A 15,854-nucleotide genomic window follows, 5' to 3' on the forward strand; every position below is an offset into this window, starting at 1 on the left:
GATAAGATTTGTTAGGTGAACCTTTTGTTGAATTTGATTTGTCGAATTGAATGTTATGTGAATGGTTAAATGGCTATCAAAATCTATACAAGCTTTATTTATAGTTGATTTTAATTGACTATTTTGCTTGAATGTTGTGTTGATGATGAACTAGATGTCAATACCAAAAACTAGAAACCCTAAATGAACAATGGTTAACCTTTTAATATCAGTGTATTGGCATGAAACCAATCTTCTTTTAGGATTTCTAGTGTCTATTTTTTGATTGACTATTTTGTTTGAATATTGTGTTAATGATGGAATAGATGTCAAAAACATAAACCGTAAGCCCTAAATGAATTGTGGTTGTCCTGTCGATATCCTTGTATCAGCAAGATATCAATGGGACACCAAGCTTCATTTTGGTTTTCTAGTTTCTACCATTGATTGACTACTTTACTTAATTTTTGTTTGAATGATGAAATAGATGTCAAAATTGAAGACTCTAAACGAAGTTTGAGTGTACTACTAATGCATGGATATCAGTAGGGCAACCAAACATCATTTTAGGTTTGCCATTGGCTTATTTCTTTTCATTGAAGTCTGAGTGTTGGGTTGTTGGTTAAATTTCTACTAGCTAATGTATCTTGCTTTATTGTACAAAGAATGTCTAGTGTGACATTTGATTCGAGGACAATAGAGCATTGTTAATGGATTGACATTCACACAAGCATTTTGGAATACCATATATTATGAGATGCAATATTCCAAATTTGCTTGTTTGATTGTCTCTCTTTATCAAATCAATGATATTGGACTATGAATTCGGCAGAGTATAATGGAGATTATACACAATGTTATAGGAAGGTAATATCCATTGGGTACACTGCTTTGGCTTACGAGAAGAAGGTTGCATGCAATGTTATGGCAAATTGTAGTCTTTTTTTAAGATTCCAATCAGTAAGCATGCATAATGATCCAGGTGCATCAAACATACTATCACCTCTCTTTTGAAAGGTCATTGTTAATGTCTGGAATATAAAAAAGGAACTTACCCTAGACTTTGACATGACATTACATGCAACCTATTTCTTACAAGTCATAACAATATAACCGACAAATATTACCTTCCCAGGACATTCTGAACAATCTTTGTTGTGCTCAAACAGATCTACAGTAGTCAAATGCCACCAATCCTGTAAAGAGAGACAATCACACAAGCATTTTGGAATGCCACATTGTGTGAATGTCACTCCACATTGTCAAGTTGGAGCTTAGAATATCAAAGTCTTTTTGGTGGTGCATAATAACACATTAATATTCAATTAGCTAGTTTTATTTATGAAATCGAAATATTCTTGTATTCATTTGTTATAGTAAAACAGATTTATTCATAAAGAGTAATGATTCAATCAACAACTTACAATATAGAGATAGAATAAATATGGAGTGAATGAGTGAAGATGGATTTTATAGGTGTATGTTTTGATCATGAGTATCTTTGGTTTAAAAATAGTGACAAATCCAAAGAGTATTTTCTCAATTTAAAAGTTAAATTTATTACTTTTTAAGGTAAATAATTAATTAAAATGTTTTACAAATGTGACAAATACCATCATACCTAGAAACAATATTTCATCAATCCAAATAATCTAATTCGGGGAATAAACTTCTTTGTTCAAATATGTTTAGTAATAATTTCATTAATAATGAAAATAGGTTCAATATACTTAAACCAAAAACAAACAAACAAAAAAAGAGAGGGTGGGGGGTGTTCAATATTATTCTACTCATTTCACACATAGCAAAGTTCTTTCTTCTCTCTATATACAAACTCATATCTCATTTCCTTTGCTTTTGTTATTTAATTCATGAGACCAACTGCTTGTTTTGAGAGCTTCAAAGCGCCAACATTAGGAGTTGATGAAGAAGGGTGAAAGAAGAGACAAATAGCAGAGATATCATCCATTGCAATGCCTCGTTTCTTATATTTCCATGCACTAGCTGCACATTCCACCAGTCTTTTAGCCGATTTTTCTCTTTCCCTAGTTGAAGAAACTATTTCCACAGCTTCTTGGTTTGAGATGACATCCCATAACTACAAAACAAATCAAATTCCAATCAAGGGAAGACATTAACTTGTATGGATAATTAATATTATTGTGAATTCATACCCCATCTGTTGCCAGAATGACAAATTGGTCTTTACTAGTTATGTCTCTTTGTGTTACATGAGGCACAGAAATTAAGCCGAAATCTTTGATGCAGTAGTCACCAAAGGCTCTTGAAACTGCTAGTCCAGGTGTCTCTCCATTCGGCGTCCACACCCTGTACACTCCAGGTTCATCATGTAAACAAAACACTAGTCCTTTGGACTGGATTATTCGTTCAGCTTCCTCTGAATCCAACAAAACCAACATCAGCACAATAAACCCTATACAATAAAACCCCATTTGTATTACGAGCAAACTTGTACAGAAATTCAAAGGGTGAGAACCCACCAGGTAAATTTGGTTTGAAGTCAATGGTCAGCTGAATTGGTACCAAATTGCCATCATCAGAAAGGGTTGCTAACACTGCTCGAGAATCACCTACATTTGCTACCAAAAGGTTTTCACCCTATACATTATCATTAGAGAGAAAAAGAGTTAGGCTACTTTTATTTAGCTTCAAAACTTTCAAAACTATAAGATTTTCCTCTTACCAAATTTTATAATGTATACTAACATTAATTATAATTATAATTATAATTTAAATAAAATTAAATAATTTAATAAGTTAATGACAATTTATAGATGTATATAAATTTAATACACTTAAAAAGTTATATTTTAGATAAAAAGCAATAACATGAGTGTTATGGTTAATTAGACCTTTAATAGAATCCAATAATTTATTATCGCTGTTATGGTTGATTAAACTTTAATGATGAAAAAATAATTATTAAAAGTCCATTTGCCATCGTTAAAACTTTTTAATGGTGGGAATAGAAAAAAATTTTCCCTTATTTAAAGGTTTTTTTTCTTATAATATGTTTTATAATCTATATGTATATCATATGGATTATAATTAAATGATTTTATGTTTGTTTAGGTAAATGAAATCTTAGGCTTACCTGCTTAACAATTGTTAAAGCTGTACTACCGCTGCGAAAACAATCAATCCCGGAATGACCCTTCAGCTCCTCGTCAATGGCAGCGTAAGTCTTGAGGTAAGTTTGTTTCCAAATATCAAACTGGTGGAGGTTTCGATCCATACTCAATTGAGCAGATGTTGAATTACTTAGAGTTTGTTGCCAATTGCACAACAAAGAAGGCGGCACTGATTCCCTCACCCGTTTGGCTATAACATGTCCCCATGGACCATGTCCATCGAACATCCCGCAAAAGATCATGTCCTCTTGGCATCCAAACTCCTTAAACAATTCCAGTTCAACAAAATCAACAACAACGTAAAACAATAAATACTTCATTAATCATAATACATTCATAATTTATTCTTGTACCTCCCACACGACTGCTGAGTCTTGATTAATTCCTTTTTGGCCTCTCTTGGAGCAAACTGAGGCAAAGTTGTTTGACTTGTTGGACTTTGTGTTGCCAGACGAACTCAACATCAACTCCTTCTTCTTTGCATCTTTTGCCAAGGCTGCTGCAGCTTCTCTCCCACTATCATTTCTACAATTTTTACCTCTTTTGATCGATACAGTCTTTGCCAATCCATCAAGAAGAGATGGAAAAAGCATATTGTCCCTGCAGTTCAATTATATTACATATAAATCACACACCCTTTTTCATTGTTTCAACGAAATGAATAATATTAAAACAGCAGCTAGATTAACTATACAACACCTTTCTCCTTCGTTAAGTTCCCAGAAAACAGTACTCGGAACTTGTATTTTTTTGAAATCTGAAGGCTGAATTATGGACGGTTCGATGTTAACAGCCAGACTTGAGCTTCAAGATCGCTTATACTCCATTGTTTGTCGTCTTCAACTTGCAGGCTCAAGTGTCTCAGCGTAACGTATAGCTTTACATAAACTGTAAGTTGACCAACCAATTTACCTAATAGCTTGGTTAGACTCCCAATCAATGCAATAGTAATGGGGTATTTCGGTCATTTTACTAGGTGAACAAGGTCAAGAGCGAACGTCACGCCCATTAACATAAGACATGCTTTTAGGTTATGACAACCAATTAATTAATTAACATAAGATTAACGTTAAAGAATAAACAATTATTAGTCGGTTATAAAATATATTATTCAACATTAAAAGACAAGTTCATGGTAATTAATTTTAGTATATACTTGTGGGTCAAAATGATCGAGAATAAAAAATTACATCTGCAATAATAATTAATAACTACACATTACCCAACCAAACACGTGGCTAAATAGTAGCCATACATTTCAAACTCAAAGGCTAATTACGCTTAATAATTTACGAAGATAAAATAATTCTGGAGTATTGTGGTGTTTGGTGACGAAGATAAAATAATTCTGGAGTTGTTACGAATTACTAGTATGCTCCAAGCACTATAATTTATATTAGTTTGGACAAGTTGGGTAGATTCCTTCATCCATATGAAAAGGAAACGGAAACGGAAAATGGTGGGGTTGGAGTTTGGATGGAAGTGAATACTGTGTTTGTTTCGGTAGCAATCGGTGTTGAAGAAGTTGACGTAGTTTTGGGGCCTCACTTTTGTGAAGGTGGCGAGTCATGAACCACTTGTCTTGTCTTCCCAGAAAGGCGGCTGGCTTCAATCTGCATTAACTACGATAATCAATTCACCGACATTTGGACCACATGTAAAATCTATACTCATATGATCTGCATTAATATAATGCATATACTATATTATATAATTTATTATATAATATAGCAATATATATTATTTTTTATTTATATTATATTATAACCATATATCGTAAAATACTAACCACACTTTTTTTCTCATTCTTGACTTGCAAATACCAAATAATAGTTCTACATAAATTAATGAATTTTATACAAGAAAAAATGACCAGTTAAAAAATAGTTGGGATAGGGCAAAGCATAAATAGTGCATGCCTCTTTCTGCCATTCTGTGTCTTCCTCTCTCTCTGTGTATGTGTGTGTGTTTACTATTCATTTTTTTGCAAAGAAAAAAGGAATTTTCCACAATTGTGGAAAAAAATAAGGTGGAGCTTACGATACTCCACAGCTCAATGAAAAACTTGAGTGGCATAATATTCGCTCTCATTAAACACAGGTCTTAAATCTTCTTTGCACATAAAATCCAAAGGAAATGAAACAAGATGTCCACGCACTGACTGTAATCTCTCCATGGGATCAGTTTGTTTTATATCTCCATTCACATATGATTCAAGATTCGCAGGAGCTATTCCCAAGTCTATGGTAGTATGGCTGATTTTCTCTTTCCACACGGCTACAGTTTGTCTGAATGCAGCTCTGCATGTTATTGTATTCAACGAAAATTATAGACTAGCACTAGCACATTGAAGAAAAGTGAAGGAACAAACTCATGCAAGTAAAATACCTGGAATGTATAAGATCGTTGGGTATGCAAGAAAAGACATCCTGGTAGACAGCCGTATTTGTCTGTCAAATAAATAACATTTATTAACATCATAAGTTGTTAATCTGAGACAATGAGCAAAAGAAGCACAGAAAACTTTGTGTAGCGAGGATGACATGTCAATAACTCTATGCTTATGCTCTTTCTGTTCTCACCTTTGCTGTTGCAATCCATATATCTTTGTATGTTGAGTCAATCACCGGGTCGATTATTTGTTTTATCTGAGGAGAAAATAAAAGAAGGATTCAGTATCAGTCCAATATGTTTTTCCAAATACTGTTAGAAAAATTAATGCATGCTTCCAACATGCAAAAATGTAAGAAGTTTAGAGGTAAGAGCAAACAGTAAGGTCACTAACATCTCTAGCACGAAGACCAAGGTGTTCAGACCACAGCGATAGGCGAAGACTCAAAGCAAATTTTCCAGCCTTCCATGGTTTTCCTCCCATACATGAATCAACCAGCTCTTTGTCTTCAATAAGTACTCCAATCTGAAAAATCCACGTCAGCAAGGGCAACTTCTTCAGAAAGTGATTGACACATTGAATAAGAAAGAATTAGAACATAAAACATTATGCTGTCAGAATCAGGTAAAATAGCCTTTTGCTTAATTTTTCTGTGAAACCAAGGGCTGTGCTGGGCCATGATATTTCCTGCCCAGCAGGTAATCCCTACTTGAAAAGTTATATTTAGGTACTGAATCGTGATGGTAGACTAGCTTCAGCAGAAAAACAAAACTAGCTTCAAAATCTGTCAAAATTTGTATCCGAAATATTTTGATCACCACATTGTCTGCAACTGGCAAACACATGTACATGCATTGTTGTCACAAAAAAATCATGATTTTGTTACAAAATCACGTATGTTGGCCTCAAGGTCTGAAATTACATACTAAAGGTAAAAAAACAAGAATAAAATGATACCTCGGAATCTCTTGAACCAAGTAAACTCCTGTCATTTATATTAGCTGATCCAATCAAGGCTACACAATCATCAATTATCATAATTTTACTATGCACATACACCTGCAAAAATTTTAAAAAAACAAGGAACACAAAGCTTTCATAAATTTATGCCAATCAAACCATTAAAACATAGAGTACAATGACACCCCAGATTCCAGTAAAGAAACACAGAAAATTCACCAATATTTCTGGAAGATAAATGATCATATATGCTTATTATAAATTGCAATGATGAAAGAACTTACCTGACTGGTGGCCACTGGACCACCCTCAAATAATCTACCATAAGACCTAAGGCCATAGAAAGAGATGTAATCATGAGTCTTTGGACCAAGAAGTTCAAAAAGGTTATGCAATATTGAATTCTGTCCTCTGCAAATTGTTCGATACTGCCAATGCATTATGGCTCTCACAGATGCTGCACCACCATCATCAACACCACCCTGCAACAATTTGGATTCAGTACATATATATAAAATCAAACTAACTCTAAATTTCAAGATACACATGCAAGGAGTAGAACCTGAAAACCTGGAAGCAGTGGTATGACAATAATAACCCTGAAGCACTTCTTGTCATTGTATGCTCGCATAATACGCCTGTATAATGCTTCTAAAACACGATTCCTTATAATTTCATCCGCTGAAAGACCTGATATAAAAAATTGATTCTGGGAACAATTGCCCAAAAATTCAAAAGCAGTCAGGATAAGGGAACTATACATTGGAAATTGTGCAAGCCCCCTCAACTTGAAGGAACAGTTATTCTTAAAGAACAAAAAAACCAAATTTGTAATTGAAAATACAAAGCAAAAGTAAATTTACATACGAAACTCTGTCAAGCAAAATCTCTGTAGCCTAAGCCATTGATGCATAAAGTGGTAAAAAAATTAAACTGCTTTACTTTCTTTCAAGTAAAAGATTGTGAAGTTCAGTACATACCTCTATATAAATAAAGTGCTCTGCTTTCTCAATGAGAGAAACATAAGCACAGTGAATGCTGTCCTCAATTAGGCTTGTTCCAGCAGACCACTGACTGACACTCCTTAAAATCTGAAAATTGGAGACCATTATTCATGGCAGAGGATACACAATTTTACTTATAAGGCAAAACAATTTGGGTGGAAAAGAAGTGGTGAAAACCAAACATTTGTAAAATAAGGATCAAATAGATAAGTCAATCAAGAAAATTCGTCCAGCTATGTTATGCATAACACATAATTAATTGTCATCTAGCAGAAATTAAATTCCTAAATGTGCTAGAAGGGTGCAGGGAATGATGTAAATAAAATGCATATTGCAACCAACATGATACCAAAGTGAGCCAAAACTTAAATATCACCAAAGCTATTCCCATTTGACAAACCAGAGACACAAAAACTACAATACTTCAGTCCACCCACCATAGCATACAGGTACTAAATTCATATATGGGGGCAAACTCCAGAAGATTCAATACTATCTTACCCCTTAATAGAGTACTTAGACATTTCCATTGATAATTTTGATAAAACTATAAATAAGGTAAACTACAACAAAAGCTCAAAATAAGTAAACCATATATCAAATTAAAAGATTCAAGATATCATAGTGAGAAAATGAGTGGATTATTTTAAATTTAGCCAAGAATGAGAAAACTTCATATATCACACAATTTATGACTCACCTGACAACGGCATGAAGTACGTGGACCTACTTGTCCAGTTTCATCCATGGAACCAACTTGATCCCCACGTTCTTGCGTTTCCCACCACTCTGGATCCAAATTTTTATTGCTTGTCTGAGTTATTACATCTACAGATATTTTCATAGGCGACTGGGAGGAGTCATAGTCATCTACAAATCCTTTCATTGGCGTATCTGTAGTTACCGGTTCAATTTTGGCCTTCTGGTAGCGGAAAGAAACACTTTTGGTAGTATTAATATCCATCCCATTCGATTTTGGGCCCCCATGAGAACCATCCAGCCCACTGGAATCTTGAGGTAGGAGCAGTGGAATGTCTTGAAAAGATGACATAGAGGAAAAGGAATCCTGTCTTTTCATGCCTTTAGAATTGTCTTCACCATTCTTATGTCCAATCTCCACCTCTCTGCTTCTTCCCATGTAATGCGGAATAACCATCTGGTGTTGAGGCATAAGTAGTGGAATTGTTTCCTCATAAGGAGCTTTATTTCTCTGGAATTAAAAAAAAACATCTCTGTATTAGAATTCCAATCACAATAAATTCCACATAACCATATAAGTTGAATCGAAACACATACCTTAGCATAATTCCAGCGCTGAACAAAGTGCCTAGCCACATCACGACAAGGTGGTCCCCAGAGGGCACAGTGGACATCATGCCAAGGCATGCGAGGGTATTTTCCACGATCCAGTTCATCTTTCATTGTATCTTCCCATGAATTGGGTTCAGATTCCCTGGAAAAAATGTATTTGACTTTAATATTATTATATAAACTAAACACCATGCCATAACTTCCTTCCCAAAACAATAGTCTAAGACCACAATAATTAGTCATTGGCACTATTGAAAATGTTATGCCCCAACATCTTGTAAACACAAGTCTTTTAATTCCTACCATAGCATGTCCAACAAATAATAGTTCACAAAGTGTTCCAACCACTAGTTATTTACTGCAGAAGTAAGTTTTTACCACCAAAATATAATTAAAACATGAGCATTTTGTCCACTTTGACCACACAAAGCAAAGCAGCAGAAGTTGTCTTCCAGAAAATTTCATCATCTAGATGGTACTACTTCAAGGATATAGAATGCTATAAACAAATATGGACTGATAAAAAATAATAGAAGTTTAATAGTAACCGAGTAGACTAGAGCAATGATATTTTATAAGCAATTCTCAAACAAAAGCCATTTAACATTCTAAAAGTAGGATGTTTGCACAAAGAACATACCTTGGGTTATAATAGTCCTTTCCAGGCCATACCAGAGGAGGATTATCACCCAATTTGTGTTCAAATGTGTCATAACGACCAAAGCATAAGTCCAGTCCTCCAATAAAGCAAATCTGGTAATCAACAATGACAAGTTTTTCATGGTGGGACCTATATGTAATCAAACATGGAAATCAGAAACAGAAATAATCCAGTATAATACAAAGATGGAACAAAAACTTTACAGCTGAAAATACTCTAGAATACTTTTCAAGTGATCCAACCATACCATAGGTAAACACCGGTAGAGAAGTGGTCCGGATAACGCAGTACCCTCACATTCTCATGAATGTTTAAAAGCTTTCTCTTGCTATACACACTGTTTATTTTCAAAGCAAGAGCAACCTCTTTGTAGAGAAGAATATAGATCTGCAGTTATAAGATACTGTTATTGTTATTGCTTATTCAAACAAAATGCTAAAAAGCTAAGTTCTAAAACCAAACTAAACATAAAACTTTTGTATCAAGATCTGACCGCCATTAAAGCACAAAAGAACTACATATCAAGAAAAAATAATATGTAAATTTAATTGTACAGCCAAAATGTGTACAAGTACACCTATAATGAAAAGTTATGATAGGAAAACCAGTTAAATTGTAGAAAAAAATATAAGTTATATTTGGTTGAACACTACTATGCTTTCTGCACAATCTTGATGCCACAAGCATCATATACAGCATATAGTCATTAATTCCTCCAAAAGGTTTGAGACAGTGGCAGCGCCAATAGAATACCGTGACAGAAGTAGCCAAAGAATTCATCTCGATAGAAATGATTCACAAATCACAGTCTAACCACACCATTTGGCCTATCAGATAAAGAGTATAGAGTGAAAAAATGTATTGCATATGTTTACTTCATCAATCTAGATAAAATAATATTAAAACAGTATCACAAACGAATACCTGAACCCCTTTCTTTGCTTTGTCTTCCAACAAAGCATCAAGCCGTGAAGAAGCATTAACATGAAAAGGACGCCGCATATACAATTCTGGGCACAGCCACCAGCCACAAATAAAAATCTGCATGAAACTTCTGATCATCAGATTCTTTAAACCACTATGTAGATAAAGATGTGGATTACCATAAATTTCTGAGCACTAGAATGGGAAAGGGACTAACCTCTGATTTAGCATCCTCAATTGATGAAGCAATAGCTTCAAAGGCTGCTCTACCATCTACAAACCATTGAGCCTGACTTCCATCATCAGTCAAACCCCTAGGAGGAGCAAAAGACCCAAAGCGATGAGGATGACACCAGCCCTCTGGGGGCCTAAGGCCAGCATCATTAATGGCAGCAATCCAATCTTTAACTTTAGCACTATTCTTGGTCCTCAAACTTATGCTCCGGTTTCCACAAGTCACCTTTCAAAGTTTCCATTACTCGTTAAAGATTTATTTTCTCTGAATTTGTTCAAAACATATATATTTCACAGGCCAATTAATTTGTTTAGACATTTTGTAGATCCAAAAAGTACAGTGAAGAATGCAGGTCCCAAAGACTTTGAACAATTACAAGAAAAAGAATCAATAGAACTTGAATATTTGGGACAAAACTGTTAACCCATACATTTAAAGTGTCAATCTAAAAGTTTAGGTATGGCAGTATTTGTAAAATGAAAATTAGACACGAACTAGACCAAAGGATTACACTGAATTTGGCTCAGCTCAGCCTTAATTTTAAACTATGAGAACTAAAGAACTCTTAAAAATTACAATGCCCATCAGTTGCTTTCATTCAGTGTTTTCTCCAGCAATTCCTTAATGAACACAGTAATTTTATAAAGAGATCATTAATGAATTAAGTCAGACCCCAAAAAGGTAGAGAGAAGTGCATATTGCCATGCCTGAAAACAACATGCTTACTACAAAGAATGCCTCAAACAAGCAGATAGGCAATATGTTATTAAATTTTAAGCTTCTATGCATCATGTGTATTCAGCAGATTCTCTGACTAGAAATTGCCATCTTCAGCTACATATAAGAATCAAGTATACTAAAAAAACTGTTACTTAAATTTTAAGGGAAAAGGCAGAAGTAAAACTGGATAATAACCTATCAGTCAAAGCAAAATATAAATTCCAGAAAATAAAAGCCTGAGTGCTGCTTACCTTAAATGTATGGCGTAGAGGATTACGGTCCTTAATTTCTGTTGCTAATGATACTCGTCCGTCACCATTTCCATCAGAGAGAGGTAGTACGTCAAAAACAATTATATCTATAGGTTTGGTATCAAAAGGATCTCCCAGCAAGGCCAAGAATCCAGGTTTCAGTACAGCCCACACCTGTACAACAAAAGGAAAACAGCAACAGCAAAGTAACAAAAGTAAAAGTCAAATACTCAAAAAGGAAACTGAAAGCAGTGCCACCGATGTTCCATATCATCAAATTTTAATCCACGTGCCCAAATTCTCAATAATTAGGCAAAATTTCAAATGAAAGCACTCATTGTAATAACAAATAACAGCACAAATAAAATTAAAAAAGACAAAAAATTAAATGTATAGCCATGAATTTCAAGAATGAAAGTTCATTACCTTTTGCCAATTGTCATTACAGCAATTAAACCAAGGACAGCAGTTGCATCTTGTTGAATCATCATTTTTCAAAATTTTTGGAAGATGCTTAACCATTACATAATCTTCTTTCAGCTTAGGGCCATACTCTGGTGAAAATGACAACTTTGAAACCTCCAAAAACTTGCAAACCTACAAATGAATTCCATGAGTGGAAAAGATGTACTAAAGATTGCACAATAGGAAATTGAGTTGCACAAAAGATTCAAATTTATAGCACATAGCAACTACCAGTGCATTAAAATTCTACAACTAAATCAAAGCCACTCAATTTAAGTATTATGGCCCTAAAATCCTTTAGAGACATTGACCAAGAGTATTCAAAGGTGCACAAGAGGTAAAGGGTAAAGCACAACTGCATGTAATTCATCATTGCATCACATAACACAAAAAATCATTTGCATGCATAAATCATCAATTGAGAGTAAAAAATTCAACCATGAAAACTATGCTACTACCAAGTTTACCAAGCATAACTTTCAAAAAACTAGTACTCACATTAAAAGAAAGCAGATGATGCCAAATTTTATAATTTATTGACAACTCATAGATAACAAGAGGCAAATGCCAGGTAGTTGTTGAGAATTGGTTTGAATCAGAGTGCGAGGCTGGTCTCCAAGTACAGTAAGGCTCATAATGACCAGAAAGGTTGAAAGTCACAGATACATTTGGCAAGACAAGAGATAATGATGAAACAGAAAAGAAGGCCATATGAATTAACACCTATGAACACATACATGACTAAAAAGACAATTTATTACAGAGGTGTAAATACTATGAGAATTATCCAAAGTTTCAAACAATTGTAGTGTAAATTAAGATAAAGCACCCAAGCATACCTCTCGGGAGTTAACGATGTCTATATTTCCCAGGAAGTGATTTAAGTATTGTTGCATTGCAACTTTTGCTCTGTCTGACATTGAATGCTGTCTTCCTAAAGCTGGCCGAATTACTGGCAGGGCAGCACTTGAGGGAACATCTCTGAACAAAAAAACCCACTTTCAAAACTATAACGAATGTCAAGGAATATGTTTAATGTTCATCAGAACATGTGGTAGCAGTCACCTGTTCTTAGCAATTTCATCATTATGAACATGGATAGCATCATCATCACCTTCATCATCATCTTGTACTACTGCAATGTGATCGCCTATTCCTAGATTTTGAAGCCATTCTTTAACCTTTAATATAATTTTCCAAAAATCACATCAAACCCCAAACTTTCCCAAAGAAAAAAATGAAAGTTCATACTTGCAAAAACAAAGGCAGAGAACTGTATTCATACACACCTGCTCTTGCTTCTCTTGAATCTCCTCAAAAAACGCACGTTTCTTCAATGCAAAGTGCAAATAAAGTACATGTGAAGCTTTCTTTACTAACCTCCATTTGAACTGGTGAATAAAAACACAAAATCTTTCCCGTAAACAAAATGCTTACATTGCCAAAAAAGCATAACAATGCATCGAACAATCAATAGAAGCAGTAAAACATTCAAAGTTCAATCAAGCACGGAGTTAATGAGACTAACATTTAAAACATTCAAGAAAACCAAAAAGGGGAACTCTCTAAATGTAAAACAGAAGCAGAATGCTTTGAACTCCAAGATGAAAAATATTGCCTCATTTCTTCGCAACAGATAAGCCTTCACGCTAATTCGTGAACACACAAAGTGAAAACCGTGTAACATAATTCAAAATTTCATTTTCTATACGTTCGCATCATAAAAACAATATTCAATCCGAGCAAGACAATGATCCAAATAAAATTCACGACTCCTTTGTCATGAGTGAAAACAATTACAGAAAGAGATCGTATTTTCACCTGTTTGTATTGAAATTCAATTGTGTAAGATAAAAGCATGGGGGTGATATCGCCGGCATCGGGTCTAGAAACCGAAACTATGGTAGAGTCAGGCAACTCATCGAAAATCCGAGACGACTCGGGCTCGGGACTGGAACCGAACGAAGTAAAAAACGACGCAACCGTCATGGTGGTGGCCGACGGCTCTGATCGCATTTGAACGTAGCGCGGCCCAACATCTGACATCAACTGGTCTGACGCCATCTGTTTTACTTGAGTCTAGAATTGAATTCTGTTTTGATCTCAAATGTAAAAAGTTTTTGAATCAAAATCAGAAAATTCTTATGACTAATTATCAATAATGATTGATGATTAGTGGGACCGTTTTGGATCTGAAAGAACCAAAGAACCGTAATTTGTTTTCGTTTTCGTTTTTGTTTTTGAAAGACGAAAAATAATAATAAAGAAAAACCAGTCTAACGACACGGACAAGTACTGGAAGAGAACCTGAATGAAATTGAACTGAATATTTGTATTTAATGGGTTGTGGATAGTCCGGAGATCGATAAACGGGCATGTTGAATTAATGCCTTGACCTTGATTGAATGATGGAGTTTTTTTTGTGTACAATTTGTCTGCTTTAAGTCTAACAACTAACAATTCAAACCGGGGCACCTTAATGGAATTCGGATCCAGCCAAGTATCCTCTAGAAGCAGCCAAAAATTACAAGTCACATGCTTCACAGTAATAAATCAAGAATGGTGTAGGGTGTGTGTGGGCAAGGCAGTTTCAAAGAGATTATTATTATTATTATTATTATTATATAGACGACGGCCAAACCTCAGTTGTTTATTGCTATGTGAATTCTCCTTCTTTAAGTATTAAGGTCAAAAGACTACTTTCCCTCGGTGAATGTCAAATTTTTATTATTTAAGATTAAAAAAAGCCTGATTCTTCAGTATTAAGTGAAAAAAGGTAAGAAAGTGATTTTGCATGAATTTTTTTATTTTTATTTTTTATTTTTTTGTTATATTTTTTATTTTAAATAATGTATGTTTAAAGGTAAATTATTATTTTTAAAGATATTAACCTGTCGATAAAATTAATCAATGTTTTTAGTTTGAGGCATTTTTAAAATTTGTAAATTTTAATATACTCTTCTATAACTACGAGAATAATATTTATGTCCTTACAAAAACTTAACAAAGTATAATATTTTAAAATTAGTTAGAGTTTTAATATTTTTAGATAAGGATGACAAAGGGCCAAATAGAGGCCAAATACACTAATCCTCATCTCCATTCTCATGGGAAAAATTCTTCTCCCTATTATTTTCTCATCTTTGCTAGAATAATAATAAAATATTTGTTAAGTGTTAGGGTTCATTTATAGTAATTCAAAACTTTTAAAAGATAATTAAATATTTAATATTTAAGAGATATACAATAAAGTGAATGAACTAAAGAGGAGAAAGGCAAGGGAGAGCACACATTGAAAATATATTTATCTTTGTTCATGAATACGGGAATTTTAGTCCTCTTTATCTTCATTCGGAGGAATATCTTTCCCATTTGAAGAGGGATAATGTCAATAGCTCATGATTGTGACATGGGCTTGTGCACTGGGTGGTGGAATAAGTCGAGGTAGAACTATGCCGGGGGAGGGGGGGCGTGTAAATAGTCATATGTACAAGTAGGAATGTTCAAAACATGCAATCGAATCAAAATGAGCATGGGTGAACAACGTGCATTGACTCTCACAAGATATGTGTGCAGGCAGGTACATGAACGCAGACAGACTTGGGTCTGCGGGGTGCACGCACGTAGAAAGTGACTTCCAAATGGCTTCGAAAGACTTAAGAATCATTAAAAATTTATTAACAATTGTAATTAGACAATGAGCTAAAATATAGGCACAAAACCAAACAAATTAAATGTAATAATCAGATTATTATTTATATTATCTATTACATCAACATTGATTACTGATAAACAAAACA

At 34.3% G+C, this 15,854-nt stretch overlaps 2 protein-coding genes across 4 annotated transcripts; both read right to left on the minus strand.

The window, feature by feature from the left end:
- Positions 1-1,649: 1,649 nt before the first annotated feature.
- Positions 1,650-4,006, minus strand: LOC123210873 (probable protein phosphatase 2C 34). Its single transcript, XM_044629364.1, has 6 exons — positions 3,831-4,006; positions 3,485-3,731; positions 3,095-3,394; positions 2,481-2,598; positions 2,154-2,377; positions 1,650-2,077 (listed from the first exon to the last, which is right to left on the minus strand). Exons 2-6 carry the CDS (start codon positions 3,722-3,724, stop codon positions 1,844-1,846), a joined length of 1,116 nt encoding a protein of 371 aa, XP_044485299.1. The 5' UTR covers positions 3,725-3,731; positions 3,831-4,006; the 3' UTR covers positions 1,650-1,843.
- A 945-nt stretch (positions 4,007-4,951) lies between these two features.
- On the minus strand, positions 4,952-14,432 carry LOC123211862 (phospholipase D zeta 1). Of its 3 annotated transcripts, XM_044630797.1 has the most exons (20): positions 13,876-14,419; positions 13,344-13,445; positions 13,120-13,235; positions 12,894-13,035; positions 12,016-12,186; positions 11,590-11,763; positions 10,601-10,843; positions 10,384-10,500; positions 9,707-9,846; positions 9,439-9,588; positions 8,784-8,940; positions 8,188-8,697; positions 7,464-7,574; positions 7,046-7,192; positions 6,768-6,965; positions 6,481-6,582; positions 5,917-6,048; positions 5,714-5,779; positions 5,520-5,581; positions 4,952-5,431 (listed from the first exon to the last, which is right to left on the minus strand). In XM_044630797.1, exons 1-20 carry the CDS (start codon positions 14,116-14,118, stop codon positions 5,185-5,187), a joined length of 3,330 nt encoding a protein of 1,109 aa, XP_044486732.1. In that variant the 5' UTR covers positions 14,119-14,419; the 3' UTR covers positions 4,952-5,184. The 3 variants fall into 3 exon arrangements, with proteins under 3 accessions (XP_044486732.1, XP_044486734.1, XP_044486733.1); XM_044630799.1 differs by lacking the exon at positions 13,876-14,419 and having other exon boundaries at positions 13,120-13,210; XM_044630798.1 differs by lacking the exons at positions 4,952-5,431; positions 5,520-5,581; positions 5,714-5,779 and having other exon boundaries at positions 6,000-6,355; positions 13,876-14,432.
- Between the last annotated feature and the right edge of the window lie 1,422 nt (positions 14,433-15,854).

Source organism: Mangifera indica, chromosome 3 (assembly GCF_011075055.1).
Source record: "Mangifera indica cultivar Alphonso chromosome 3, CATAS_Mindica_2.1, whole genome shotgun sequence".
Classification (NCBI taxonomy): Eukaryota; Viridiplantae; Streptophyta; class Magnoliopsida; order Sapindales; family Anacardiaceae; genus Mangifera; species Mangifera indica.

What these genes read in the sequence shown, in the direction of transcription:
- LOC123210873 (XM_044629364.1), bottom strand. Translation starts at nt 3,724, where the DNA reads ATGCTTTTTCCATCTCTTCTTGATGGATTGGCAAAGACTGTATCGATC. An exon ending in ACTCAGCAGTCGTGTGGGAG is followed by an intron (nt 3,395 to 3,484) that starts GTACAAGAATAA and finishes GAATTGTTTAAG; the next exon opens with GAGTTTGGATGCCAAGAGGA. An exon ending in TCATTCTGGCAACAGATGGG is followed by an intron (nt 2,078 to 2,153) that starts GTATGAATTCAC and finishes TTTGTTTTGTAG; the next exon opens with TTATGGGATGTCATCTCAAA.
- LOC123211862 (XM_044630797.1), bottom strand. Translation starts at nt 14,118, where the DNA reads ATGGCGTCAGACCAGTTGATGTCAGATGTTGGGCCGCGCTACGTTCAA. An exon ending in TTCAAGAGAAGCAAGAGCAG is followed by an intron (nt 13,236 to 13,343) that starts GTGTGTATGAAT and finishes ATTATATTAAAG; the next exon opens with GTTAAAGAATGGCTTCAAAA. An exon ending in TTGGTTCAAGAGATTCCGAG is followed by an intron (nt 6,049 to 6,480) that starts GTATCATTTTAT and finishes TGGATTTTTCAG; the next exon opens with ATTGGAGTACTTATTGAAGA.